The sequence below is a fragment of the Cricetulus griseus genome, chromosome 5, assembly GCF_003668045.3.
Source record: "Cricetulus griseus strain 17A/GY chromosome 5, alternate assembly CriGri-PICRH-1.0, whole genome shotgun sequence".
Taxonomy (NCBI): Eukaryota; Metazoa; Chordata; class Mammalia; order Rodentia; family Cricetidae; genus Cricetulus; species Cricetulus griseus.
Genome location: NC_048598.1, coordinates 40,080,095 through 40,107,400, shown reverse-complemented (window position 1 = coordinate 40,107,400; position 27,306 = coordinate 40,080,095). Strand labels below are relative to the sequence as shown.

Below are 27,306 nucleotides of genomic sequence, written 5' to 3'. Positions count from 1 at the left end.
TTCACTAAATGATGCAAACAGTTTATGTGCTCCCATACAGACAGATAAAAACACATACATTCTCTAAGCACAAACTCATATTCACAAATAATTTTCTGCTTAAAGATAAAATTTCAATTAATAACCACAATGAGAATTTAGTTATTTAATACAACCACTAATCTAATGTTATCAACAAAATCTAAGCAATTACATCACAAAACAAGGGTTATATTCAGCAAACATGCATTAATAATCTATACAACTTAACATTACCCCCCAAAAGGAACTGGATATAAAAGTTCTTATAATTTTGGTGGTTTTCAAATCTTATGGCACAGATTACCAAAAAAATTGTAAAAACAGATTTCAAATATTTTCAATAAAGTGGTAAAAAATTGAGTAAGCCTTTAAGTTTTCATACTTGGCTCAAGTTAAAATATCAAGCTGGCCCCAATCTGTCAAAACTGACAGATAAGTATTTATAATGACTAGACAAGACTTTAGTTACAATGGTACTTGGAGGTCTACTTCCTCCTATCAAAACCCTTTGGGTTAAATTTCTCAATGCAAACATGTCTTTGTAAATACTGTGAGAATATAAAACTGGAGACACATGTAGAATCAGGACAGAAATGAAAAACAAGACATAAGTCAATATTATTTTTGAGTGGTCAGCATAAAGCTTTGTGGCTCCCAAACTATCAACACTGTCTCAATACAAAACTAAGAATATATGAATGACTACCAATCAGCTGACTCTTCTGCAGACCTGTCTTACTATTATCAAAGCAATGTTCATGTTCCATTAACTGCTTCTGTAATTAGCAGAGCACTAAATTTATAAATACATGGCAACTCAAAATAAAAAAAGAACTCTTCAAACGAAAGCAGCCTTTCTTTTCCATTTTTAGTTCTATGTGTCATGTTCTTCTTGAATTAATAAAAAAAGAATTAGGGGATGCTTTGAACATATCTTGTACTTTTCATCAATGCTAAAGTGCAAAATATCTCCATATCTCTGGTATTTTAATAGGGAAAAGCATCAAACACATATAATAAAGGAACGGAACAGTAAAACAAATACAGAGGGAAAAAAACTCTTAAATGTGCAACTGAGGAATACATTTTATCACCAATTTAAGCTTTTTGTTCTTCAATGAAATCTATACAGGAACCATGTTCTCAAAGAACTCTGATTCTTTTCCCATGACCAGAAATTCTAAGCTTATAGGGAAAACAGTGAAAACCAAAAACAATGCATGACAATGGACACCAAGTTCATAAAGAACCTCTTTTGAAATGAGATATTGTGTAAGAAAATACCATGAAAATAATAATCCTATGAGAATTGTTTAAGCACAGTAAATGTGAGCCTCGGTCTTCATGAAGATACTACAGTTTATATAGAAAACTATAAATATACAAGACTCCAAGGGAAAAAAGTCAGAATACATCTTGTCTAACATTCTTTAGGCTACAAAACTTTTGAAGGGTGAAAGATGGCTGATGGCCAACTCAATCTTAAAACCAGGTGTGATAATGCATGACTACAATCCCAGTACTTAGGAAGGAGTATTACTCCATATTCAAGGCCACCCTGGACAAGTTCAGAAAGTTCCAGGCTAGCCAGGGCTATATAATGAGAGTCTATCTCAAAAAATCAAAAATGAAGGGGGAAAAAAAAAAAGAGAGAACTACAAAAAATTCCTAGGTCAAAGTGTCCTCCCCAAAGGAACCACACTTTCTGTGGCATATAACTTATTTATACTATTAAGGGACCGGGGGTTACTGGATTACTAGAGTCTTAAATAAGGGGAAACAAGTCTCATAGTGTAAACAAGTCTGGCTCAGAAAGAAAACTGAACATATCCCAGATCTGTCCGTGAAAGTAATGATGGTGCATCTTTAATATTAAAGAAATAGGCTATAAAAAGTTCAGTCTCAGAACTGATTTTGAAAAGCTTATTTGTGCTCCTTGGTGGGTGCATAATAAAGTTCCATGGGTTTGTTCACTTTCCAGTATTTCTCACTGACCAATTCCAAAGAAAAGGAGCCATTTAATACCTAAAACAAAGAGAAAGGCAGATGATGAAAATGCATGGTGCTCAGTAACAGTGAAACTAAACTGACAGACAGACAAACTAACAACAAACACCACAGAATCTCGCCCACAACAGAGCAAAGGGCATCACAAAGTCATTCATCTGCTACTTTTTCTCTCAAGGTCTCAGGGTTCTTACTCTTTCTTAACAGACCCCACAGTACTACTTGCCACTCACAGCGAGCTCACACTTTCAACAGTCCATTGATGTGAATACTCACAGTGAACTGGCCACTGGCTGTAGCTATGTAAATGGTATACTGCTTCTCACTGGCTGTATCGAGGTTCATCTGGTTTGATTCTCCTTTGCTTCGAAGTTCTTCTAAAGCTAACCTCACAGCCAGATACTTGGATAAATGATCAACAGTGGCATTACCTGAAGTCTTTATGTATCTAAAAGAAAAAAAGCACCAAACATTTAATCTCTAGAGCATATTAAAGACATTCCTAAATTATGGAGCTATAAAGCTATGTAAAACACGTTATGTCCCAATTATTGAAAATTAAGAGAAATTTACTGCTCTACAAAAAGCAAAGACAGAGGGCTGGAGAGATGGCTTAGCAGTTAAAAGAGCACAGGCTGCTTGTCCAGAGATCCTGAGTTCAATTCCCAGCAACCACATTGTGGCTCACAACCATCTGTAATAGGATCTGATGCCCTCTTCTGGCATGCAGGTGTACACACAGGCAGAAACCTGTATATTAGATAGATAAAATATTTTTTTGAAATAAAGACAGGCCATGAAGGCTCACCACCCTTACTTTCTATAATACATGATACAAAGCAACAAAGATCAAGCAAATATACAGTGTACCAAATTTTAAAAAAACAAAAAACAGCACACCTTTCAATCCCAATTACTAGAATCTGTTGACCAAAGCAAGAGGAACACTAAGAATTAAGAGCAAATTGTCTTGAGAATTAACATTTCTGGTTTTGAAGGCTGAAGCAGAACACAGAAGTGCTGGTCTGGGGATAATTTTTTTCTTCTCTTTTTTGTGGGGGGAAGGGAGGCTCTCAAGACAGGATTTCTGTGTAGTCCTGGAGATACACGTTTCTGCCTCCTGAGTGTTGGGTTTAAAGGTGTGCATCACCACCCATGGGCCAATTTTGAGACTTTTAGAAGCATGATATACTATTCAATTACTCATTCAACAAACATTTACTATTGATTTGCACTTGCTGGCAAGTACTACATGAGTGCTATGGAAGCTCATCAGGCCTATTCTGGATTGCCTTTTTCTTCATCACCTGTGAGGATTGATCCTTTGTGAAGTGCTTCTTATCTTGGGAAGAATGCAAAGAAAACAAGAAAAGAAGGGGGGAGGGAGAGGAGGAGAGATGAGGGGAAAGAGGGGAAGCAAACAAGCAATCTAAGCAGCAGTACATTCAAACTGAACCCTAAAACTAGGATGGCAAATGCTGATTTTATTTCAAATACAAACTTTCTAATTAAACTCCAAATTAAACATCCTGAAACCAGGTAATCTGAAACTAATTCACACACTTACCTTGTTTGTGCACTGTCATCCTTTTCCATAAGTGTTGGATGGGGCCTGAATACTAACTCAATTTCACTAGCACCATCCATTACTGGATCAATTGCCACTGTTGCATTGTTATTATCAAGTTCAAGCCCAGAGTCATCTGATGTTTTGGTTCGTTTGTTGCTAGGTCCTGCTTCCTGATTGCTGTGTGTGGATGCATTACTACAGTGTGAACTGTCACCATTATCTTCTGCTCCACTGCCATTTTCAATCTGTTGCTTCTTGCCTCGCTGTAATCTAATAAAGAGGAAAAAGGAAGAGGATATACATTTGGGTCCTTAAAGCATCAAACTAAAGCCAAATTTTATACTGAACTTTAGAATTTTGTCTGTCTGTTTTTTAACCTTTATTTTTATTTTATGTATATGGATGTTTGGCCTACATGTATCTGTACACCAGGGGTGGGTGGTGGGTGGGTGTGTGTGTGTGTGTGTGTGTGTGTGTGTGTGTGTGTGTGTGTGTGTATTGCCTGCTGAGGCCAGAAGATGGTATTGGATTCCCTGGGACTGTAGTTACAGACAGTTGTGATTTGCCATGTGGGCCCTGGGAATTGAACCCAGGTCCTCTGGAAGAGCCATCTCTCCAGCCCTGAACTTTTGAATTCTAAAATAGAAAAAAAAAAGTACAAGGGAGAAAATCTGACTAGTGAATTGAGTGAAAAATATTGTCATTGTTTTCCACATGCCCCTCAAAGATCTAGAAAGCTCACCATGAACACACAAAGATTAAAATAGCTGGGCACAGTGTGCATACCCCAGCACTCTGCAAGATTATCTATAAAAGTTTTTTGTTTTGTTTTGTTTTTTTAAATCAAGGAAAACTGTGCTCCTCATGAGACTAAGGTAAATACTATTAAATCTGTCCAACTTGTACTTGTGCTGTGCTCTAAAAATAAGTAATTCAATATTTAGCACATATTTCCTTTCAGAAATATGGCTGTAGTTCACAGAATAGAACTCAGCTTTTAACCTTTACAACAGAGGGATTTTTGACCACTGTACTTCCAAATCATTCAGAACCTAAACACAGTTATGTGGAGGCTCTAATTACTTGATCTGGGATGATACCTGAAGCCACTCTGCAGTTCAGCCCTGTGACAGTCATTAACCAATGAACCTTTTACTAACATCTCCTATTTGGAAAAAGATGATTGTCTCTGAAAACTGAATAAACTGGTAAATAAAATCAGAGAAATATAACAGGAAAAAGCACAGTGGTGATATAAAAGTCTTCACACTGAATATGCTAATTCTGAAATACCTTTTGGATCTTAGAGGAAACAAGACATGGCTGGGTATACTTTTAATCCCAATACTCAGAGGGCAGAAGCAGGCTAATCTCTGTGAGTTCAAGACCAGCCTGGTCTACATAGCAAGTTCCAGGTAAACCAAGAACAACCTTTAGTTACTGAAGAGGAAATGCATTCAGTCTAAAATTCAACAGTCCACTCTAAGTATGTATGGATGGTAATTAAAGCCTGAAATCAGATGAAGTCATCTATAGACAAGCTATTGCACTGAAAATTGAACAAAAAATGATGGTGGCAACGCTCCACTTGTAAGAATTAGAGAAATGAAAACTTAATAAACTAAATTTGAAGTAATGGCTAACAATAAGAACATGCAGACTCACCTGAAATCCAGGTAAGAAAACTACCTGGTACAATAAAGTCTTCAACTCAATCAACCATCATATTGCATAATTAATACAAAAGTCACTAATAATTTCCACAAGGACATCATAACAGGGTAGTAAGAATGAACAGCTCACTAAAAGGGACTCAAACCAAAGATAAATACAGACAATCCTCTAATGGGGGAGGTCCTTCTGTGTATGTTTATCTTATTGCTTGTTGAATAAAGTACTATTGGCCAATAAGGAAGCAATAGGACTAGGCGGGACTAGGAGTTGAGGATTCTGGGAAACATAAAGAGAAGTCTTATAATGCAGGCAGGAAGTGACATAGCAAGCTGACTCAGAATATAAGCAGGGACAAGCAGGAAATCACTCTCTTCCTCCTCTCTTCTCTAGTCGCTGGCAAGAAAGGGCGTGTATGGCCAGTGCCCTCAATAAGATAAGTTCTTATAAAATATATAGATTAGTAGTTATGGTTGATAATTAAGACTGAGCTAGCAGATAAATCCTACTCATTGGCCAGCAGCATTGTACCTAATATTAATTTCTGTGTGTTATTTTGGGTGCCCACATGGTGGCGGGGCTCAGGTGGCTTGGTGGAAAGATTTATTATTACAATCCTCTCAACGTATTTACTCTATACAGAAGATGTACAAGAAATTGTATTTCATACTTACTATTATCAGTGTGTGGGTGTGTATGTTACGCTTACATGTACAAGTGAAAGAACAACTTTTGGAAGTTGTTTCTCTTCTTCCACTGTGGGTTCAGTGGATCTCACAAGCCTAAGATTCTAGTATTTTAAATGTAATACCTTACAACTATGTATCATACCTTTAAGAAAAGACAGCTATACAGAACAACTATTTATCACTGCATTTTCACCTTACAACACAGATAAAGTCAGTAGCGTGTAAGTATGTGGCGTGGCCTGCCTCTCCTCCTCCTTCCCGAGTACCTGTTCATGGCCTGTATCTTCAGCCCTTCCTCAATGCTATGGCTGAGTGCCTGCTGGTTGTTGTGCTTGTTGATCCTGGCTAGCACTCTCTCTTGATGAGCTTCATACTCATCACGACTTGGGTAGATTTTGCTGATGAGTGCATCAAAGTTTGGGTCCGGCCTCAGTGATCTTTTGGAAACTAATTTTTTCCGACAGGTAGGGCATTCTTTGTTGCTAAGTAAAAAAAGAGAAGAAAGAAAACAAAAATATAACTGCTGGGCTTAAAACAAAAGCATCCAATTCCTAAGGTTATCGTTACTATCACAAAAATGTGAAACAGTTAACCAAAACTTTCCTTGGAAATTAAATAAACAAGTTAACCAGGATCTCAAAAACCTTAACTGATACACTTGTGGGGACGGGCCTGAGAACAGGGTATTATGATCTCAGCACTTGGGAGACTGAAGCAGAAAACTGTCTAAGAACCCAAAGCAAGCTTGAACCACAAGCCAAGTTCCAGACTAACCTGAGTACAATGTAAGAAAAACCCTATCTTAAAACAAAAAAAGATAACAAACACACACCAACCTCCACTAATTAAAACCCAGACTCTACATTTTTTAGGAAACGGTCCAATTCCCACATGCTTCTAGACTACATATTTCCCAAACTCCAGAAAGTGCTGCTGTGTTGCAACCTAAGATCCAGGAATGACTCATTCCAACATACCCACTTCTAAGGGCTGTGATAATGCAATCTGCACAGAACCGATGTAAACACTCCTTTGTAGTCATGGTGTTCTTCAACATATCCAAGCAAATTGGGCACATTAATTCACTGTGTAGACTTCTAGGTGAAACCACAATTTCCAAGCCATCTGTTATTGCCTCCTGGAAAAAAGTGATTACTTAATCTTTTTTATTATTGATAAATTCAAACATACACAATTACTGAAAATCATAAAAATGAACATCTATGTACCATCACCCAAGTCACCGCCATGGCCAACTCATAGCCAATTTCGTCTTAGCTAAAATATTCCTCCAGACTCTTGAACCCTACCACCTCTGCATTATTTAAATGCCCTTAATGCCAAAGGGGGTATGTGAATGAGAGAGACAGATGGGGGTGGTGTGGTGGGGGGATGGAGGGGGAGGGAGAAACCTGACTGACTCAGTTTCTAAAAAGATCACTGAGGGCAGACTGACTGAGTGACTGATTTATGTGATGCCAGGGAGTGAAGAAACCAGGGCTTCGTCGTGCTAGAGAAGCACTTTTATCAATTGAGTTACATCCCCAACCTAGAATTATAAAACATTTTGAGGCACAGCATGAGCTATTTAACTTATAAAAATGCTTTAAATTTTGAAGATGGAAGAATTCTTAGGGTTTGGTTAGACCTACCCTCTACATCTTACAAGTAAGAAAACCAGTATAGGTCAATCAGCTAATTATTATGATCAAAACTACTAAGGACTGCAAACTGGAATCACATGCCTTTTCCTCCCATAAATTGCTTTTGATCAGGGTATTTTGTACCAGCAACAGAAATGAAACAGCAGACCACATCTGTAATTAAGCATTTAGGAGGCAGAAACAGGGATGGTCAGAAGGTTCAAGGTCATCCTCAGCTACAAAGTGACTTTGAGGCCATCGTGGAATACACAAGACTCTCAAAAACTTAAGCCCAATGAAAGAATCTAAGTTTTAGAAGTTTAAAACATATCATTTAAAATCACCTTTGACCTTCCAAAAGTCTAATTCTATGAGGGGTTTATAAAAAGTTGTCACGAAAATATGGAGACACACCTACCTATAATTTGAGTAACTAAGGCAGGAGAATTATGAGTTTAAGACTAGTCCTGGCTCTATAATGAAACCCAGTCTCAAAAAAAAAAAAAGTCAAGTTCTCAGGCTAACAGGTACTTTAAGCTGTAACAAGTGAGAAATACAAGATGTATTATCAAACTGTCACTAACAATATTTCTCTGCCAAAATCTATTTGAATTCCAAAGCAGAATTTCAGCTTGCCAAGTTCCAGGACAGGCTCCAAAGCTACACAGAGAAACCCTGTCTCGAAAAACCAAAAGAAAAAGAAAAAAGATTTACAGCCGGGTTGTGGTGTTTCACACTTTAAATCCCAGCACTCGAGAGGCAGAGGCAGGCAGATCTGTGAGTTCGAGACCAGCCTGGTTTACAAGAGCTAGTTCCAGGACAGCCTCCAAAGCTACAGAGAAACCCTGTCTCGAAAACCCATAAATAAATAAATAAATAAATAAATAAATAAATAAATAAATAAATAAGAGTTCCAGCTTGCTGGAATCCTACCACCACTGCCACTCATTGTTCCCACGGCTAGCCTTGAGAACCAAGATTACCAAACTCTAACGTACTGGCTCCTACAGACTAAGAAAAGCACTACAAGCAAAAGCAGGTTTCCAGCACTCCTGTTCACTAGCTATCTTACCTGTTCCTTATTTAACATGGCTGAGTCAATTAACCCACAGTGAAGGGCATAGAAATTAGAGATATTACTTCACAAATGTCTCAAGTAAAATGTTTGTATTTATAAAACCACCACTAAATTAGTAGATTAAGTATCAACCTCTATAAATAACTTTCTATATTTTTCAAATAAATATACTTTTCTCTGTATTATATTTTAAATGTATTCCTATTTTTGACACAGATAAAAACTGTATAATAATCAGGTTAAGATGGCACTTACGTTAGAAATGCTCAAAATCCTCTCTAACTTTATACTTTTGATTTAGGGATTATAAACAGCTCTGTATGTGAAGAAACCATCAGAGAGCACAATTATAACCTAGCTAGTAATCAAGTCTGTTTTCCTCCCCCTCTTTAGAGTATACCTAACAGACTCCAGACTCCAGCCTTGGGTAAAGCAAACTAATCCCTACAATTGTACATTTTCCCCCAGACTCCAGTTAGCACCTCTGCCTGTGCAGTCCATGTGCGTACTTTACAGCAGTCTTAGATTACCTGAGGTGTTCGTTGTAGTTCGTACAAACTGAGTTCCCATGTTTTGCTTAATGGTTGAGTTCCATTTGTCTGCACAGCCTGAGACATCGCTAGAAATAAAAAAGGAGACAAAAAGATTTAGTATTTGAAAGGGAGATGCTTTGATCCTAATATACATGTATTCCCCTAACTGGTGGAAACACTTTACAGTTTAGAAAGTGTAATAGCTCAGTACACCTTTAGTCCCAGTACTCTAGAGGCAGAGGCAGGCGAACCTCTGTGAAGAAAAAAGAATGAAAACCAAACATTACATCTGTATCCTAGAAGAACAGATTCTGTGTGTTCTCCTGCTCATTCCCTTCCCCCTAAAAAACCATTCACTACTCTACTAAACTATATATGTCTCCCCACTTCCCTCTCTCTCCCCTTTCAATCTGCCCAGTATCAGTTTGTTTCAGCTAAATCCGCCATTGGGAAAGTTTAAAATAGAAAATATATTGAGGTGAGTACATCAGACAGATGCCCTTTGAGGGAAATCCAGAAGCTACACAGGAGGCTCTATAGAATCACTGGTCAGGGCAAAATAAAACAGTCATATGGAAGGCAGTATGAAAATTCTAGACGACTTCTTGTCATAATCCCTATTCCCTATGTAGGACCACTATCAGGAGAGAAACCTCTAGCTTCCAACTTCTCTCTGGAAGGGAAAAGTAGTACACTGTGCATGTCACTAATAATCCAGCTTTTCTGGGGTCTACCCAAAGAATCAGCTTCTGTCTAGCCTATCTCTAAAATTCTAACATGACCCAGGAAGGCTCAGTGAAACCCAAACGGAAACACACATTCCTGCTTCCCTGTCTCAACATAAAATAGTGGGTGCAAAAAAGCTTAGCTCCTTAGCTTCCCTCTGAGGCAGGAGGCAGTGGTCTAACAGATCTGGGAAACAACTCTAGTCTTGCCTGTCTTCAGAAATGGAGGGATCTGGAATACCCCTCCAGCTGTTCAGGACAAACAAAGCAGGCTAGCCTAGAACAAAAGACTAGAGAGGCTCCGATCTTCTCTTGCAGAAGGGCCAGACTGAAAAAGGCAACAACTTAATGTGATGCACAGAAATCAAGAAACTAAACAGGGAAACACTCCCCACCCCAAAGGAAGATAAATCAAATGGCTCTGCTTAACTGACACATGATTTATGTACCAGAGAATTAAAAAACACTGGTCATAAACATGCTCATCAAGCTGAGGAGACTAACATACAAACATGACAAGTTCAATGATGAGAAAAACTAAAGCCACAAAACTATATAACCCATGGCACTAGAAGATAAAATATCTGACCAAGCAAGCAGAAGAAAGGGGTTGACAGAAAGGGATGTGAATGAAGCAAAGGAAATCTATAATTCACAGGACACTATTGAGAAGACCAATGGCTGCATTATGGAAGCTCTCCAAGGAACAAAGAACAGGAACTAAGGCTTAAAGAAAAGAGTGTCTCTGGTTCATAACTGCCATGATGTGCACGGCTTTTATTCTGCCATGTCTGTAACACACTGACACATACACTTCTGCAACCATGAGCCAAAGTAAATCCTTCCTGCTTCACTTTCACAGATATTTAGGCCACAGTGACACTCAACTAATACAGAAAGTTGATACCAAGGAAACAATGTCATAGCAGTGAGAAAATCTGGTCAAAGGATTAGTTAACACCCTGGAACTGGTTTTGGGGAGAATTCTGGAAAAGTTTAGAGAAACTAGTTAGGAAACATTTACAGCAATAGAAGCAGATTTACCCTGTAGGAACTCACCACACCAAAGGTGAAGCTCATCAAGTTTCAGTTGGAGAGCACTCATGTTACATTCTCACAAGGATGTTGTCCATAACATCTCTGATAAACTTTATTTACTGTTTTTTTCAAGACAGGGTTTCTCTGTGTAGCCCTGACTGTCCTGGAACTCCCTCTGATCTACAGAGGGAGTTGGTCTGTCCTGGTACACTCTGTTGACCAGGCTGGCCAGGAACTCTGCCTCTGCCTCTGCCTCTGCCTCCCAAGAGATGGGATCAAAGGTGTGCCCACCACTGTTAAAGGCTACATTTAACAGTGACAAACTAAGTTGGCAGGAAATTTTTCAAGACACAACAGCATTCAGCATGTGTTACCAATGGGCACTTTCTAGCTGAGTTTACAATGACAGAAGCCAAAGGTAGAACAAAAAAATGTGCAAAGCATGAAGCCAGCCCTGGAAATGAGTGAATGAAAGGTGTGGACAAGAAAAGGTATACATGAGCCAGGCTAGCTTTCACCTGGAACCCCAGCATACTGAAGAAAGACTGAAATTCAGGGCCAGGGAAATGATTCAGTAGATAACCACTAAACCTGACAATCTACTTCAATCCCTGGGACACAGAGCAGAAAGAGAAGATGTGTCCTCTGATTACCACACATGCCACAGTGGCAGAAGTGTACATATGAACATGCAAACACAGAATAAACAGATTTAAAACTATTAAAAAGATTATGCTGCTGGTGGTGGCACACGCCTTTAATCCCAGGGCTTGGGAAACAAAGGCAGGCAGATCTCCGAGTTCAAGGCAGGCCTGGTCTACACAGTGAGTTCCAGGACAGTCAGGGCTATACAGAGAAAGCCTGTTTGGATCCCACCTCCCAACCCCCCCAAAAAAGAAAAAGAGAACGAAAACAGGATTACAAGTGCATGCCTTTAATCCCAGCACTGGGGAGTCAGAGGCAGATGGATCTCTCCAGCCTGGTCTACACATCAAGTTCTAAGCCAGCCAGAACAACAGTGGGATTCTTTTGCAAAAAAAAAGGGGGGGCAGCAAATTCAAAGTCAGACTGCTCTGCAAAGCAAGACCTGCAGGGGCAGAAATGGGGAGGGGTAAGATTTTATCATTAAAAAGTCACCAAGCACACTCCACTGGGATAGTAGAACCCCTCAGGAACTGACCAAAGCCTACCGGTGCAGGTTCCAGGATATAGAATTATAACTTTCGAAAGATTCTTCTGGTGGGAAGGCTCTGTAGTGCCATACTCCAACAAGAACAACAGAATTCTTTTTCATGGTTCAGAAACCTTAGTACTCAGAGTCTACTTGTAACCACGGTCTAAGGCAGTGGTTCTCAACCTGTGGGTAAGTAACAAACCCTTTGGGGGTCAAGCGACCCTTTCACAGGGATCTCCTAAGACCACCAGAAAACACAGATATGTATATTGCGATTCATAACCATAGCAAGATTACAGTTATGAAGTAGCAACAAATGTAATCTTATGGTTGGGAGTCAACTACAACATGAACAACTATATTAAAGGGCAACAGCATTAATAAGGTTGAAAACCACTTATCTAAGGCAACAAAAACAGATAAAGCTGGTGACACACCTGATACCTCACACCTGGTGCCTTTGTAGGCATGCAGAATACAGCCACTACAGGGTCATGAAAATTTCCACCAAGATCTCAAAGGAAGGCCTAGAAGGTCAGGCAATCAATGTGTGGTAGGGTGAAGATTCATGCAGGCAGCCACATAATGGGCAGTGTATGAAATCCTGGGATCCTGGAGTTGCCAGGATCACAGGACATCTACACAAGAATGCTGTAGGTAGCTCAAGTGAAATCCATGCCCAAGAATTAGATCATGTAGGATGCCAAAGAAAAGGCTGTACTGCCTTTAGAGCTCAAAGCACAATACTACATATATGGCCAGATGCTGGATGTGGACCGAAGGGATTTAATGTTGCCCTATTGAACAGTCTTGCTTCAGCATATTCTTCCTTGATAATCTCATTCCTCCCTTTAGAAGTGAGCCTGTTTACTGTGCCAATGTATATTGGACATTTAATGTGATGAATTTACATTTATGTTCTTATGACTAAATACTTGACTGAAACAATTTAAAGACGGCATTTATTCTGGTCCAAAGTCCATCAAGTCAGGGAGGATTCAGTTTGTACAAGCAAAAGCTGACTCAGCAGCTGCTTGTTACATTACACTCAACAAGAAATAGAGTTGGGGCTGAGAGTGCAGCTGATCTATAACTCTCAAGGCCTGCACACAGGTGTACAACCAACATGACACATAAGTACACAAAACACAGTTTAAGTTACTTCTTAACCTATTTACAGAACCAAAAATGTATATACATTAACTGGCATTAACCATATAATACAGTGACACACATCTACAACATACTTTTGAAACACATGCTGTAGCACAAAATGACACTATTGATGCAAATTAAGTAGCCCAACCACCTACAAATCACTCCCACTTAAACAAAACAACAAAAACAAACCAAAAAACAAAGCAACAGCAGTTACACAGGGGTGGGGTGGGAAGGTTCAATAAAGAGAAAAACTAGAACCACAAAACTATATATAACCCATGGCACTCCAAACCAAGGTGTTGGGCTACTCTTTTTCACAGGAATGTCTACCTTTTTGACATTGTCACTTACAAAACTCATACCGGAGAACTGTAGAGTTGAGTTTTAAAATTTGTATCTGTTTAAATCTATGATGTTGTGTTGGCCCCATTCACATCAATCTTGGGTTGCATGAAGCCCATCAGCAGGTGGGCAGGGGCCATGATGGAAGTATCTGCTACTGCTTTCAACTTTGGGCAAGTACAGTCCTTGGTATATGGCCACATCATTTCAATCTTGGTTTCTGTGGTCACACTGCCTTCTCTCTTGTTGCTCTAATCTCAGTGGCCCACTCTAATAACATGTGCTGACATTTTAGGACCACCTGGGTAATTCAATATAATCTCCCTGTTTCAAAATTATTAATTTTATTACATATGCAAAGGCCCTCTTTCTGAGGAACATTTACACCTTTCAAAGACTGAAATGTGTATATATTTTGGAGGTTAATTTTCAGCTATCACACCTGTCAAAACTAGCACACCAATGATATAACCGATTCTCCACAAATAGCACCTAAAACTATTCAGCATAAGATAAGTTTTCTTTGGGCTTCATACTGTGAAATAGACACCAGGAAATATCATTTCTACATTATCCTATTTTCCTTCATTAGATATGCTCTGTTAAGCACTATAAAATAAAACAGAACTTCTCTATTTTTAAAAAGACATTCGTCATTTTATTCCACGGTTTTAGAGTCCCTCTTCCTGAATGGAGCAAAATAAAGGTCACTTCAAATCCATTCTCCCATCTCTGGATCTTTTCTTCTTCCATTACATTTTACAACATGCAGATGAGCAAACAAGTTCTTCCTTAATTAAAATAATGCTTGCTTACAGTATGATAGAGATGTTAGGCTTTCAGAAATTTACTGAAAACTAAGCAAACGAGGGAAGAGTAAGAATTTCCAAGTAAGCAATCCATAACCGTATTACCATAACCCTGCCTGTAATGACTGTCAGCTCATATATACCACCTTCAGCACTGATATCAAAAGCCAGACACCAATCTCTGCAAACTCCCAAAGCACAAAGAAGGAGTTCTTCGATTCTCTGTTGAAAAGTGTATTGTACTTAACACCTGGAACACTCAGCTACATTACTACTGTACTAGCTAATACATTTTTAAGCAGTACCGTTAATTCCTAATTGAATTATATTTCTTTTGCTCATTATGGAACACAGAGAAAAAGTATTCAGATGGTTGACTTTCCAAATCATTATTATCCAGTATTAAGCTGTTTTGTTTGTCCCAAGACAGGGTTTCTCTGTATAGTCTTTGCTGTCCTGGAACTCACTGTAGAAAAGCTGGCCTCAAACTCAGAGATCCACTTGCCTCTGTCTCCCAGGTGCTAGGATTAAAGGTGTGTACCTCCACCACCCAGCCTAAGTTTTCTTTTTTTTTTCCCGTTTTTCGAGACAGGGTTTCTCTGTATTGCTTTGGAGGTTGTCCTGGAACTAGCTCTGTCAACCAGGCTGGCCTCGAACTCACAGAGATTCACCTGCCTCTGCCTCCCAAGTGCTGGGATTAAAAGCTTGCACCACCAACACCCAGCTGCAGCCTAAGTTTTCTAAGTACTGGTAAGACCCTTTTAACATTTTTTAGGCTCTCCAAACTAAGTTATTTGTTTCAAGGAAAACAAATATTTTAAAGACTTTTGAAAGTTTCACTTAAAATGTTTACATACATAATGTAGTATTCTTTATACAGCACCCCACTATACTGCCATCACTATCTCATCTCCTCTAAAGCCTTCCTAGAGCCTTCCTTTGAGATCTTGGTGGATGCATGGCTCTAATTCAGTCTTTCTCTATGGTATCTGGATACACCTATCAAGGTCCTACAATGGTCAGCACTAGTTATCCCAGTTGTAGTTAGCAGATCTCATGTGGTTAGCAGATCCATAATAAAAAACAGTGAGTAAATGTTTACCAGAGGCTGCCACTGTGATAGGAAACGATAACCTCCAACAGTCTTCGTACTTACAGACAGGACAACCCTAATATATGCTTTTATACAGCTTGATAAATAGCGTAAGGACACAAATTAAGGGAGAAAAAAAATCAGACAAGACTCCCTAGAGGAAAGGGTAACTAAGTAACTAAGTGAGGAGAGAAAGGCCAGAAGGACAAGAATAAGCACAAGCAGCATTTAGCAAGGTGAGACAGACATTCCAGGCCATTTACTCTGAGCTGATCAAAAGCTCAGCTTGACAGTGTACTGCTTCCATCCCAGTGCTTGAGAGGCTGAGGCAGGAAAATCGTGAGTTTGAGGCCAACCTTACTGCAAAGACAGAAAAGGAAACGTGTCAAAAGAAGCAGGGAAAGTAGCAGGTAGTAAAGCTGAAAATGTAAACTAGGGTACTTTAAGAGGGTCTACATGTAAGGAAGATCCTTAGCATGTGGTCAGACGGGCAGTTTAGGCAAAACAAAACAGAACAAACCAACCAACCTCTGGCAAAAGTAGAGGTCAGTTTAAAAAAGGCAAGAATCCTAATTAAAAAACTCATGCACTAACATTCAAGGAGACAAAAACGGTAGTATTAGAGCTATTAGTAGTAACAACCAATTGGGTAGAGAACTAGGAAACTAAAAAAATACTGATAGTGGTTAAAATACTTTCCATATAGGAAATGAGAAAGAAAATAAAGGACTCCCAAATTTGTGACTGTGCAGGTGCTAATGCTAAGGAGTAAACCAGGAACTGGGGTTTTACAACTTCTATTCTAAACATACTAGTGGATATTCTAGGACCAAGCAGACAAAAACAAATATAAAGAGACAAGAAATAAAAGGCACCCAAAGCAAAAAGTAATTCTGTTCACATATGGTATCAACTAATATGAAGAAAACTGAAGATTCCACTGAACTGTAAAAACTGAACCAATAAAAACATTTGATCAGAAATTGAACACACTAAGAATAAATGACAGCCAAATTACAGCCATGTATGTACACATGCACAAACACACATGCAATAATTTAGGGCACTTGCCAAGCACATATAAGGCCCTGGGTTAAGTTTTAAGCACTTTAGAAAAATAGCAGTCTTCTACCACAAAAGTGAAACACATACACACAAAGGTACATTACAAGATATCATATAAGAACATCAGAAACATTTTAATGCATAGGTACACTGATGTTCACAAAGTACAAAAATTACCCAATGACCGATTTCTTCATTTTCCAATTTAAATGGTGTTACTCGGGAATAAATTAAATGACACTAGCAAAAAAATCTATAATTTCAAAATCACTCAGATAAAAACAGTGCCAGGCCATACTGGTGCACACCTTGAATTCCAGAACTAGGGAGGAATAGACAGGTGGATATATTTGAGTTTGAGGTCAGCCTAGTCTACAGAGCAAGTTCTAAGAGCTACACAGAAAAACCCTGTCTCAACAGACAGACAAAAAGCAAAGCCAAGTGTGGTGACACACATCTGTAATCACAATAGTCAAGAAACAGAGGAGATACTGCAAAGTTCAAAACCAGCTCATCTATATAAGAAGCTCCAATCTGGGGGCTGGAGAGATGGCTCAGAGCTGACTGTTCTTCCAGAGGACCCAGGTTCAATTCCCAGCACCCAAAAGGCAGCTTACAACAGTCTGTAAATCTAGTTCCAGGGGATCTGATATCTTCACCCCAATGCACATAAAATAAAGGTTAAATAAATTTTAAAAGAAGCAGCAGCAGCTCCAAGTTAGCCAGAGCTCAGAAGCCTTTAAAGCCTATTTCAAAACCCCAGAAGAACCTGGTATGGTGGCCCATACCTTTAATCCCAGTACTCAGGAAGCAGAGAGGCGGGTGAACTCAATACCAGCCTGGTTCCAGGCCAGCCAGGGCTGCCTAGAGAGACCCTGTCTCAAAAACTTAAAAAGAAAGAAAAGAGTAAATGGAAGGACATCCTGTATTTATAGAGTAAAAGAGTTAAGATTTTCAAGAAAATGATATTACTCAAACTAAGTTGATGCAATCTTTTAAGATCACAGCGAGCACCCCCCAAAATAAATGAATGAATAAATAAATAAATAAGTGAACACAAAGCTCAGGACTGGAGAGATGGCTCGCCAGTCAAGAGTGCTCACTGCTCAGGCAGATGACTCAGTCCCCAGAACTATATATAACGCAGCTCACAACCATCTGTCCCACCAATTCCAAGGGATCTGACAGCTCTGACCTCAGAGGTCACCTGCATGTAGGCATGTATATTTATAAATAAATATAATAATAAATAGATCTAAAAACATTAGAAAGAATCATTAAAAACCCATCTCAATATTCATACAGAATCTCAAGAGACCTAGAATAATGAATGTAATATTGAGAAAGGAAAAAAAGAATTTGGGTGCAAAATTTGACACAAATGTACATTACTCAAAATGATGTCAGTTGGAGAAATGGCTCAAAGGCTTGGAGTCAAGATTATTCAAATGGGGAGGGGAGAGATGACTCTTTTCAACAAATACTGAGAAAAATCTGGTACCCACAGGCAGACAAATGAAGATGGACCCAAATCTCACTATACACACAAAACTCTTGACACTGGATTCTGCAATACTGGGGGGTGTGGGGGGGATGAGATATCAAAAGCACAGGCAAAAATACTATCTAGAATGAAAAGACAACCTACAAAATGTTAAGAAAGTATCTGGAAAGAATGTGGTAAAGGATTAATGTCTAGTATACAATAAAAAACTCCAACTAAAAGCAAGAGTGAATAGCTATTTAAAAAAAAAGCCAGCAAATAACTTATTTAAAGACATTTCTCCAAAGATGTATAATAAGCATAAACAAAAAGGGGGCTCACTCTCACTAATTAGAGAAATATTAATAAAAACCACTTCTCCTCCCTCTCCTGCCTTTGCCTCAGAAGCAGTATTCAACTTTGTAAAATATTGCTGCCACAAGGTGGAGACAATATGATAACAGGAATATTGGTTACTGAAATAGAAGCAAGGACAAACTTTCCATGCTAATGGAAAGAAGTCCAACTTCGGTTCTCGGGTAAACTAACGCTAAACACTTTAGCTGAAGATCCAGTTTCCTAATTTATAAATTTATATTAGGTAGTCTCAAAAGTATTTAATTTGATAAGGAACAGAATTTGCCTAATTCTCCTAAGCTAAGATGATCTACCTTTAACAACTTCTTTCAGCTTGAATACCTTTAACCATTATTACAAGCTTTACCTTCCATCTTTCTTTCCAAAGCAAGCCAAAAAGAAGCAAATAACACATTAACCTACACCCAGAAGCCAAGCATGGTGGTGGTTCACACCTGTAATCCAAGTGCAGGGGAGTTAGGGGAAGGAGGATAAGAGTTCAAGAACAGCCATAGCTACATACAAAGTCCAAGGCCAACCTGGGCTAAATAAAAGATGTATGCAAAGAACATTTAAGTCATAACTAAGGCTTTCCATACTTTTCACCTTGAAGAACAAGTGTCCTGTACTTCCCCATGTCTATCTACATTTCTACTTAAAGCAACGTGTTAGTCATTAAGTTTACCTCAATTGGTAAGGTACCCTTAGTGCGACTATACACCTGAGTTCCTTGGTTTTTGCTCCTGTGCAGTTTGGAGAGGTTTTGCCTAATTTGTCCCAGGTTTAATTCACTTCGTATTTCTTTTTTTTTTTTTTTTCCGAGACAGGGTTTCTCTGTGACTTTGGAGGCTGTCCTGGAATTAGCTATTGTAGACCAGGCTGGTCTCAAACTCATAGAGATCCACCTGCCTCTGCCTCCCAAGTGCTGGGATTAAAGGTGTGCGCCACCAACGCCTGGCTTTTCACTTCGTATTTCTATTCTTTAGACAAATCACAATCCTTACCCTGGTACTTCACCTCCTAGTTCTCATCTGCCAGTAAGAGGTTTTTTATTTTCTTTTTACCTCGGCCAGGCAGTGGTGGCACTTGGCTTAATCCCAGCACTTGGGAAGAAGAGACAGGCAAATCTCTGAGTTAGAAGTCAGCCTGGTCTACACAGGGAAATCCTGTCTCCAAAATCCAAAAAGATTTTTTCTCTTCAAAATCAAACTGAAGTATTGATCCAGTTCACATGCCACAGCAAGAGCCTAAACTTCTGAAAAGTTGTATTCCAAAGTTGTAACTTCTGGGAAAAGGAATGTGCATTAAGGAGCATTAAGCTGACTTGGTAGAGTTCTTGCCTAGCATCACAAAGCCCCGACTTCAGTCCCCAGCCCTACAGAGTAGGTAATAGCAACACCAATGGGGAGATATCCATATCCACCAAGTAAAAATTTAACACGGCAGAAAAAAATATACTCACTATTCTATGTTTCTAGAGATGGAATAGCTTGCAGAAAGTTATACCTATAACAATAGAATAACCTAAGCCAGACGTGGTGGTGCATGCCTTTAATCTGAGGCAGAGGGAGGTAGACCTCTGAGTTTGAGGTCAGCTGGAATATATAGAGAAACCCTATCTGGAAAAACCAGTAATAACAACAACAATAAAGTAACCGAAAAAATACTTCAATTAAAAAAGCTAAGGGGAAAAACAACCTTTTCACAAAGATAAAAGTCATATTTTTAAGACCATAATCTCAGTCTAGGGAATAATGTTACTAAGTAAACCAAATATGGCCTGTGATCCCTGCACTCAGGAGGCTGAGTCAGGACGATTTAAAAGTTCTGAAGCCAGCATGGGTTACAGGCAATTGTTACAGGTAATATTTACACTGCTTACCACTTTATTAGAAATCCCATGTAATTCTAAGAGTTTCAAGAATACTATTACTGCCTTCTCTTAGTAAATAAGAAACGGGGGCTAGAGAGATGGCTCGGAGGTCAAGAGCACTGACTGTTCTTCCAGAGGTCCTGAGTACAATTCCCAGCAACCACATGATGGCTCACAACCATCTGGTGCAAGCATATATGGAGGCAGAATGTTGTATACATATTAAATAAATAAACCTTAAAATTAAATAAATAAGAAATGGGATGTATAAGGACCCTGATAACATAAAGGATTTACTTGCTCACTATAATTTCCAGAGATATGATTCATCCTTGTCTTAACCACTATACCCAATAAGACTACCTTGGTAATAATGTCATTGACATGTTTGCTGCAAGAAGGATTTTTTTTTTTTAATCACTAAAAATAACAAGGATCTTGAGTTTGAGGCCAGCCTGGGCTACACATCAAGTTCCAGGCCAACATGGAGTACTGAGTGTGACCCTCTCTCAAAATAGCAACAACAAAGTTCATTCAGCAGAAGCAGCTCCAAGTTGTAAAGGCAGATAAAGCCAAGTACTTACACAAGAAAGCATAAATTTAAGAAAACCCAAAACATTTAAGAATAAAACCCAAGAATCTGAAGTTTGTCAGATGCAGTGGTGTGTGTTAATAATCAGAGCACTGGGGGACAGGGGGATCCCTGGGGCTAGCTGGCAGGACAGACTAGCCACTTTATGAATTCCTGTGCAAAACCCTGTCTCAAAAGGAGATGGGAGGGAGGTGAGTCTTTGGGGAGAGCAATTAAAAATTGCTCCCAATTCTGAAATATAGCCAACCAGAAATCTAAAGTTGCTTTTCTATTATTTGCTAGTGCTATAACTGCTTCAATGAACTAAAGTGAACTCTAACATCCAGAAAAACTAACTATCCAAATTATTTTTGAATCACCTTGGAAGGAGGAAACTTCTCTGCAAGTTTATTCCCATGATCCACTAAAAAATAAATTAACTAAACACCTATATACACAGTACAAGACTTAAAGTACAAGGAAACAAAAGTTTTTATAATTTCAATGAATAAGACACAAAATACTTAATAATTAGATGGCAAAACTGTGATTGCTCACAGAAACAGCTTCCATAGGTGACAGACACAGAAAATAAAGGTGGATTTGATCAGAACATAAGATAAAAACAATACTAGTCATTAAGCTTAGCTAAGCAGAGAAACTGAGAGCTGGTAGCTATGTCCTTTGTGCTCCCAAAACACATAACTCATCTGTACAGTGGTTTATTTGTCATGCCCACTTAAACTGAATCCTTAAGAAGAGTCCTCTATGTATTTTTCTATTTCTAATTCCTAGCAAAATGATCTGACACAACAGAAAATGATGAATGTTTTTTGAAAGGGAAGATAAGGGCATGATTTCCTATTAAAATTATTATATTTTATCATGTACTGTTTGTGCAGGTCGTATTCACTGTCTCTCAATTCTAAAACCACTCTCCTAAACTACAGTCTATGGTAAGGGTAAAATTGTTCACCCAAATTTCATGATTCTTCTGTCAGTAGGGTTTATTAGGTTTTGCTACCAAAGTAAGAAAATGGTGATTAGAAAACAGGAAAATGAGCCTCTTTTAGGCTGCTGTTAAGTCAGTCCCTGGCTGAGGTGGCAGTAACTAGCTCTAGTCTCCAGCATCTTTTGGTACTTCCAAAACGAGCCATCACACATCTTTCTATAAACTAACATCTGACTTCTACAAAATCTAGTACCAGCTCCAAGGACCCTCTTCTCAGACTTTGTAAGGAAGCCAGGCAGTAGTGGCACATGCCTTTAATCCTAGCACTCAGAAGGCAGAGGCAGGTGGATCTCTGTGAGTTCTAGGCCAACCTGGACTACAGAGCAAGTACCAGGACAGGCTCCAAAGCTACACAGATAAACCTTGTATCAAAAAAAACAAAAAACAAAAAAAGATCTCATAATGTTTAATTACTATTAGCATTTCCTTTTCGCTTTTATGTCCATCTAACCAACTTCCTAATATTAAATATGTTGTTCTTACTGGTTTGTTTACTTTACTGGGACTTAGTATACTGTTAGACAGTGATTTTTTTTAAATGTGTATATGGATGTTTTCCCTACATGCATGTGTATAACTCAGTGCTGGCAGAAGCCAGAAGAGAGCATCAAATCTGCTGGGACTGGAGCTACACCCTGTTATAATCCACCCTGTGAGTCTGGGAATCCAACTTGGCTCCTCTGGAAGGGAAGCCAGTGCTCTTAACTGTTGAGCCATCTCTCCAGTACTTTTAACTGCTGTCTTCTGAGATACCCTATTGCTTCAATAAATTTGAGGTTATTTTATAAAATCCATTTTGCCAAGGCTAACTTGAAATTAGTCATTTGCTTCTGTTAAGATGAAGTATAAAAGTCACTGAATCAGCTTTGAAATAAAAAACAAAAAGTAATTTAAACAATGCAGAACAGTTCAAACATATTCATTCCCCCCTTTTTACTACAGCACACAGTCAAAATATCTGACATGGTAGAGGTTGATCTATCCCCCACTGTTCTCAATCTAAGTATGACATAAGACTGCTAAATGTGGAGGTTTTGTTTTGGTTTTTTTGCTGTCATTCTGTTCCAGATATGTCCCCATTTAGTCTATTGTTCAAGGATAGAACTATCAATCCGTTACAGCACTAATGCAGGCCTGAACTTACTACTCACTTTCAAGCGCGTTTTCTCAATGCTGGGGACTAAGTCCAAGTCCTGCACACACACTAAATACAATCCCCACTGCTTAACTATACTCCTGGCTCCAAGCATAATTTTTACATTTCACACACTGACTTTGAATTCTAACTTCTTCACATAAAAACTTCACCACTAAGGGCATGGTGGATCAGACCTTTATTCCCAGCACTCAGGAGACAAAGGCAAATGGATCTTTGTGACTCCAGATCAGCCAGGATTACATAGTGAGACCCAATCTCAAAAATAAAAACACAACTCCATTCTAAAAGATAGAAAAAAAGAAAGCTTCTTTGAAGGATCCATAAGCCACAAATCTGTTGAAAGCAAATGACAGAAATTCATAAGATTTTTTTAATCTGCCTGTTACTTTATTAGCATGCCTTCACTAGACAATTCAATCTGAAGTTAACTTTTAAAGTAATTTTCACTATTCTATTTAATACACATTAACTTTTAAATTTTTTAAATATGACATATAGAAGCAATTCATTCTCAAAATGTATGAAGACAACAGGAATCTTTCTTGGGATTTCCAGTGGCACAAAGCAGTTCAACATCTGATAGGACATACAACTAGACCCATCCATACTAATCCACTTCAGCTGCCAAACACCTACAAAGCTTTGCAAAAGGATTGAGAACATGGCTAATTCTATTGGAGTTTCTCTCTACTCAAAACTTCTTAGCATCTACAGTCAGGCATTCATTACCTAGCTAGCTCCTGACTCTCAACAAAGTACAGTTAGTTTCTAATTAAATACCACGGGTCTCTTTACAAATTCAAATATCTATGTGAAATCACACTATACTCCCCCTTCACACACCCACATATGAAATACCAAAGACCCATAGAATCCAGGTCCATGAGTGTGTAACCTTCCCTTGGGGGACTGGGTGGCTCACTATGTAGTCCAGGCTGACCTGGAACTCAAAAGAGACTACTTAAGTTCTTAAGGCATGAGTCACCACATCCAAGTGAGTGTCCAACCTTTTAATATTGTGACAAGATGCTGTCATCTACAAATGTGCTGGGCCCCATTCTTAGCTATCCTGGAATCCATGTGACCTAGGCAGCAGGTTAGGCACTCATGTATCCTGGTTAGATTATAGGTCTTCAGACCTTCAGGAAATGTACTGAGTGCTAAGCTACCTTTATACTCAAACTACTCCTACTCAGATCCAAGTTAATGGTCCAGAAGCCACTAAAATTTCAGACAACTGAAGGCAAGAAATCAAGCAACTGATGTCTGATGGTGTTTATCTTTCATGATATGTAACACTTAACTAAACATGAGTAGAAGGTTTGTATGTTTGTGGAGTGTCCATAACCTCAAGTATTTTTCCTCTTTAGATTACAAACTGGGGCTGGGTATATAACTGAGTGGTAAAGCTAGCATGGTGGGAAGTACTGCTGAAAGACGCAGAAAGTATTGTGCTAGGACATATACCTATAATATACTTGGAGGTCCCATACCTATACTCCCAGCAGGACTTGCAGGAGTCCAGGGAAAGCGTAGGTTACTGAATAAGATCCCACCTCAAAGTATGATACATTTTTTATTCTCCAAAATTCAGAGAATGAGTCATTCCAAAACTATGAAGTCTTTAAAGTCATACTAGAAACACTTCCATAATTTAACAAAGCACTTGTTTTTTGTTTCTCTGTATCCCTGGCTGTCCTGCAACTCCTCTGTAGACCAGGCTGGCCTTGAACTAGGATATCTGCCTGCCCCTGCTTCCTGAATGCTGGGATTAAAGGCTTATGCCACCATCACCCCACTTAACAAAGTAAGTACATTTTAATGTGAACTCATTTCTCTTGTTAGAAGGACTCATGCTTCTTTGCTAATATTTAGAAATTAACTTCTTTGCTAATATATAGAAATTAACTGTCCCTGAAACATCTGGTAATATATTACTTATTAGACATTTATTCCAAAATTGCATAATATAAACACAACTCAAGAGTAAATCGCATTAACAGGTATACAGCTGACATCAGAAACCTAAGATCAGTAACAGATTAATGAAACTCCAAACAGGTTTGCTGACTTAGTCTATATCTATAAATTTCACCCTAAGCACTGTCTTAATAAAGCAAACAACAACAAAGCCCACTAAATAAGCAGTATTTTGCATGTCCGTACAGTCTATGTCATATAACTTGTTCCAATTAGAGGCTTTCTGTGCAGCACATTTGAGGACCATTATTTTTCAAATACAAAGACTAGAAGGACTCAGCCAATTATCATTCATAACATCATCTTTTAGAGGTTTGGTTTTTGCTTGGCTGTTTGTCTGAAGCAGTCTCTTATGTAGCCAGGGATGACCTTGAACTCCTTATCATCCTGTTTCCACTCCTAAAGACTAGGTCAGAGCTGTGTGTCAAAAGTTTGTCACATTAGTTTGTCAATTGTTCTTGCCACAAGAGTGATTTAGAGAAATTACTAAAGAAAACTTATAAAAAGTAAAAAGCCGTATTTGCTGTGGTACTCCTAGAAACTAGAATGTTACATGGTTTCCAATTATTTTACTAAATAGTGGATCAGGTGTACCCTCGAAGACTTTAATAAGAGAAACCTGTTGATTGTGACAAGCAGAAACTTCAGAGGGCAAAGAGGTATATCCAACCAGGAGTAATATTGCTTGCCATTTAGGTTCTTTATAAATCAAAGGATCAAATTTCAATTTAAGACACAAAATGTAAGCCAGCTGCGGTGTGCCTTAAAACTACATATAGAATATGAAGCCAGCTTGCCTGGACTATACTGAATGGGTTGCTGTAGAAAAAAAAAATCCCAAGACCTAACTAACATCAGTCTGAATTATTAAAATATTCAACAATTAAATTTTAAAAAAACATTAGCTACTAAGTCCACTAAGCACTCCAGTTGATCATCTCAGAACAACCAAAACTAATTATTTAATGCAAATGGCTCCTGGTGCTTTTAATTAAATAATCAGCTTAAATTGCTGACATTATACCCCCCTTCTTTATTTCAAAAGAACCGCATAACACTAAAAATGCTTAGTGCACATCTAAGATTTTTCACACACCGAATAAGAAGTCTGACATTTTCACAACACGTTACAAGGCATACAAACTTACGACAGTCTTTTAAAAGACACCCAAAGGGGATTCGGCTTCGGGGACATGAACTGGTTATTTGTTTTAGTGGGCAAAATAATCAGAATATAAACCTCAAAGTTTGCAAGACCGATTTTTTTTTATTTTTTTTTTAACCAACAGTATCTTCGTATCTGCGACTACGAAGCCGACTTCTGTAGCAGGGAAATGATCCTAACAACTAAGACCAGGGCTGGGGAGTCGACTGGGAAATCAAGGATTTCGGCACAAACGTCCCGGGTTCAAAAACGCGAAGCTGCCAGAAAAACAGACCGAGTCGCCTCCTCCCCCAACGCCGCCTCTGGGGCTGAGCCCGCGGCTCCCGCAGGCAGCAACAGATACTCCGGGGCAGGGGGCGGCTCTCCAGGAATGTGGGGCCGGGAGCGGGTCCCTAGCCCACCGGATCCCAGGTACCGAAGGAAGGAGGGCTGTCGGCCCCAGGCGCGGCGCCCCGCCCCGCCCCCACGGCGGGGACCTCCCGGTCCCGCGGGGAAGCCCGGGGGGAAGTTCGCGAATCACTCCGGAGCCGCCCGTGAGGCCCCGGCAGCCGGGGGCGGCGAGGGCGGCGGCGCGGATGCGCTCCACTGGAAGGGCTCCCGACGCCTCTCCAGCCCGGTGCTCACCGGTCGCGAACAATGAGCCCTCCCGGGCGGGCCGCGAGCGGCCGAGCGAGCGACCGGGGGCGGCGGCGCCATCGCCTCACGGCCCCTCGCGGCCCGCGGACACACACCCCCCCCCCCAGCCCCGCCGCCGCTCGGGCCTCAGCCCGCCCCGCGTGCCCCCGCCTGCCGCAGCCTACCGCCCTGGCACCCTTCGCCGTCCCGCCCGCCCGGCTCACCGGCTCCTGCCCCAGCCAGGGGCTCCGCTAGCCGCGGCCGGAGCGAGACTCGAAGACTAACCGCCGGCGCCGCCGCACAATATGGCGAGCCTCGGCTTCCGCAATGGAGCTCGGGAAATACAACAGGGGCCGCTCAATATTCATGAGAGACTGGGGGGGGGGAGAAGCCGGCTCGGCCGGAGCTGCGGGGAGGGCGGGAAGGAGCGAGCGAGGAGGCGGAGGCGCGGGACGCGGACGTGCACCGCGCG

The 27,306-nt window shown here is 39.7% G+C and overlaps 1 protein-coding gene across 1 annotated transcript; it reads right to left on the bottom strand.

The window, feature by feature from the left end:
• On the bottom strand, nucleotides 1-27,222 carry Rnf2 (ring finger protein 2). The gene is made up of 7 exons (XM_027417386.2): nucleotides 27,059-27,222; nucleotides 9,210-9,298; nucleotides 6,936-7,096; nucleotides 6,225-6,440; nucleotides 3,596-3,868; nucleotides 2,305-2,476; nucleotides 1-2,046 (listed from the first exon to the last, which is right to left on the bottom strand). The coding sequence occupies exons 2-7, from the start codon at nucleotides 9,294-9,296 to the stop codon at nucleotides 1,945-1,947; spliced, it is 1,011 nt and encodes a 336-aa protein (XP_027273187.1). The 5' UTR covers nucleotides 9,297-9,298; nucleotides 27,059-27,222; the 3' UTR covers nucleotides 1-1,944.
• Nucleotides 27,223-27,306: the final 84 nt, after the last annotated feature.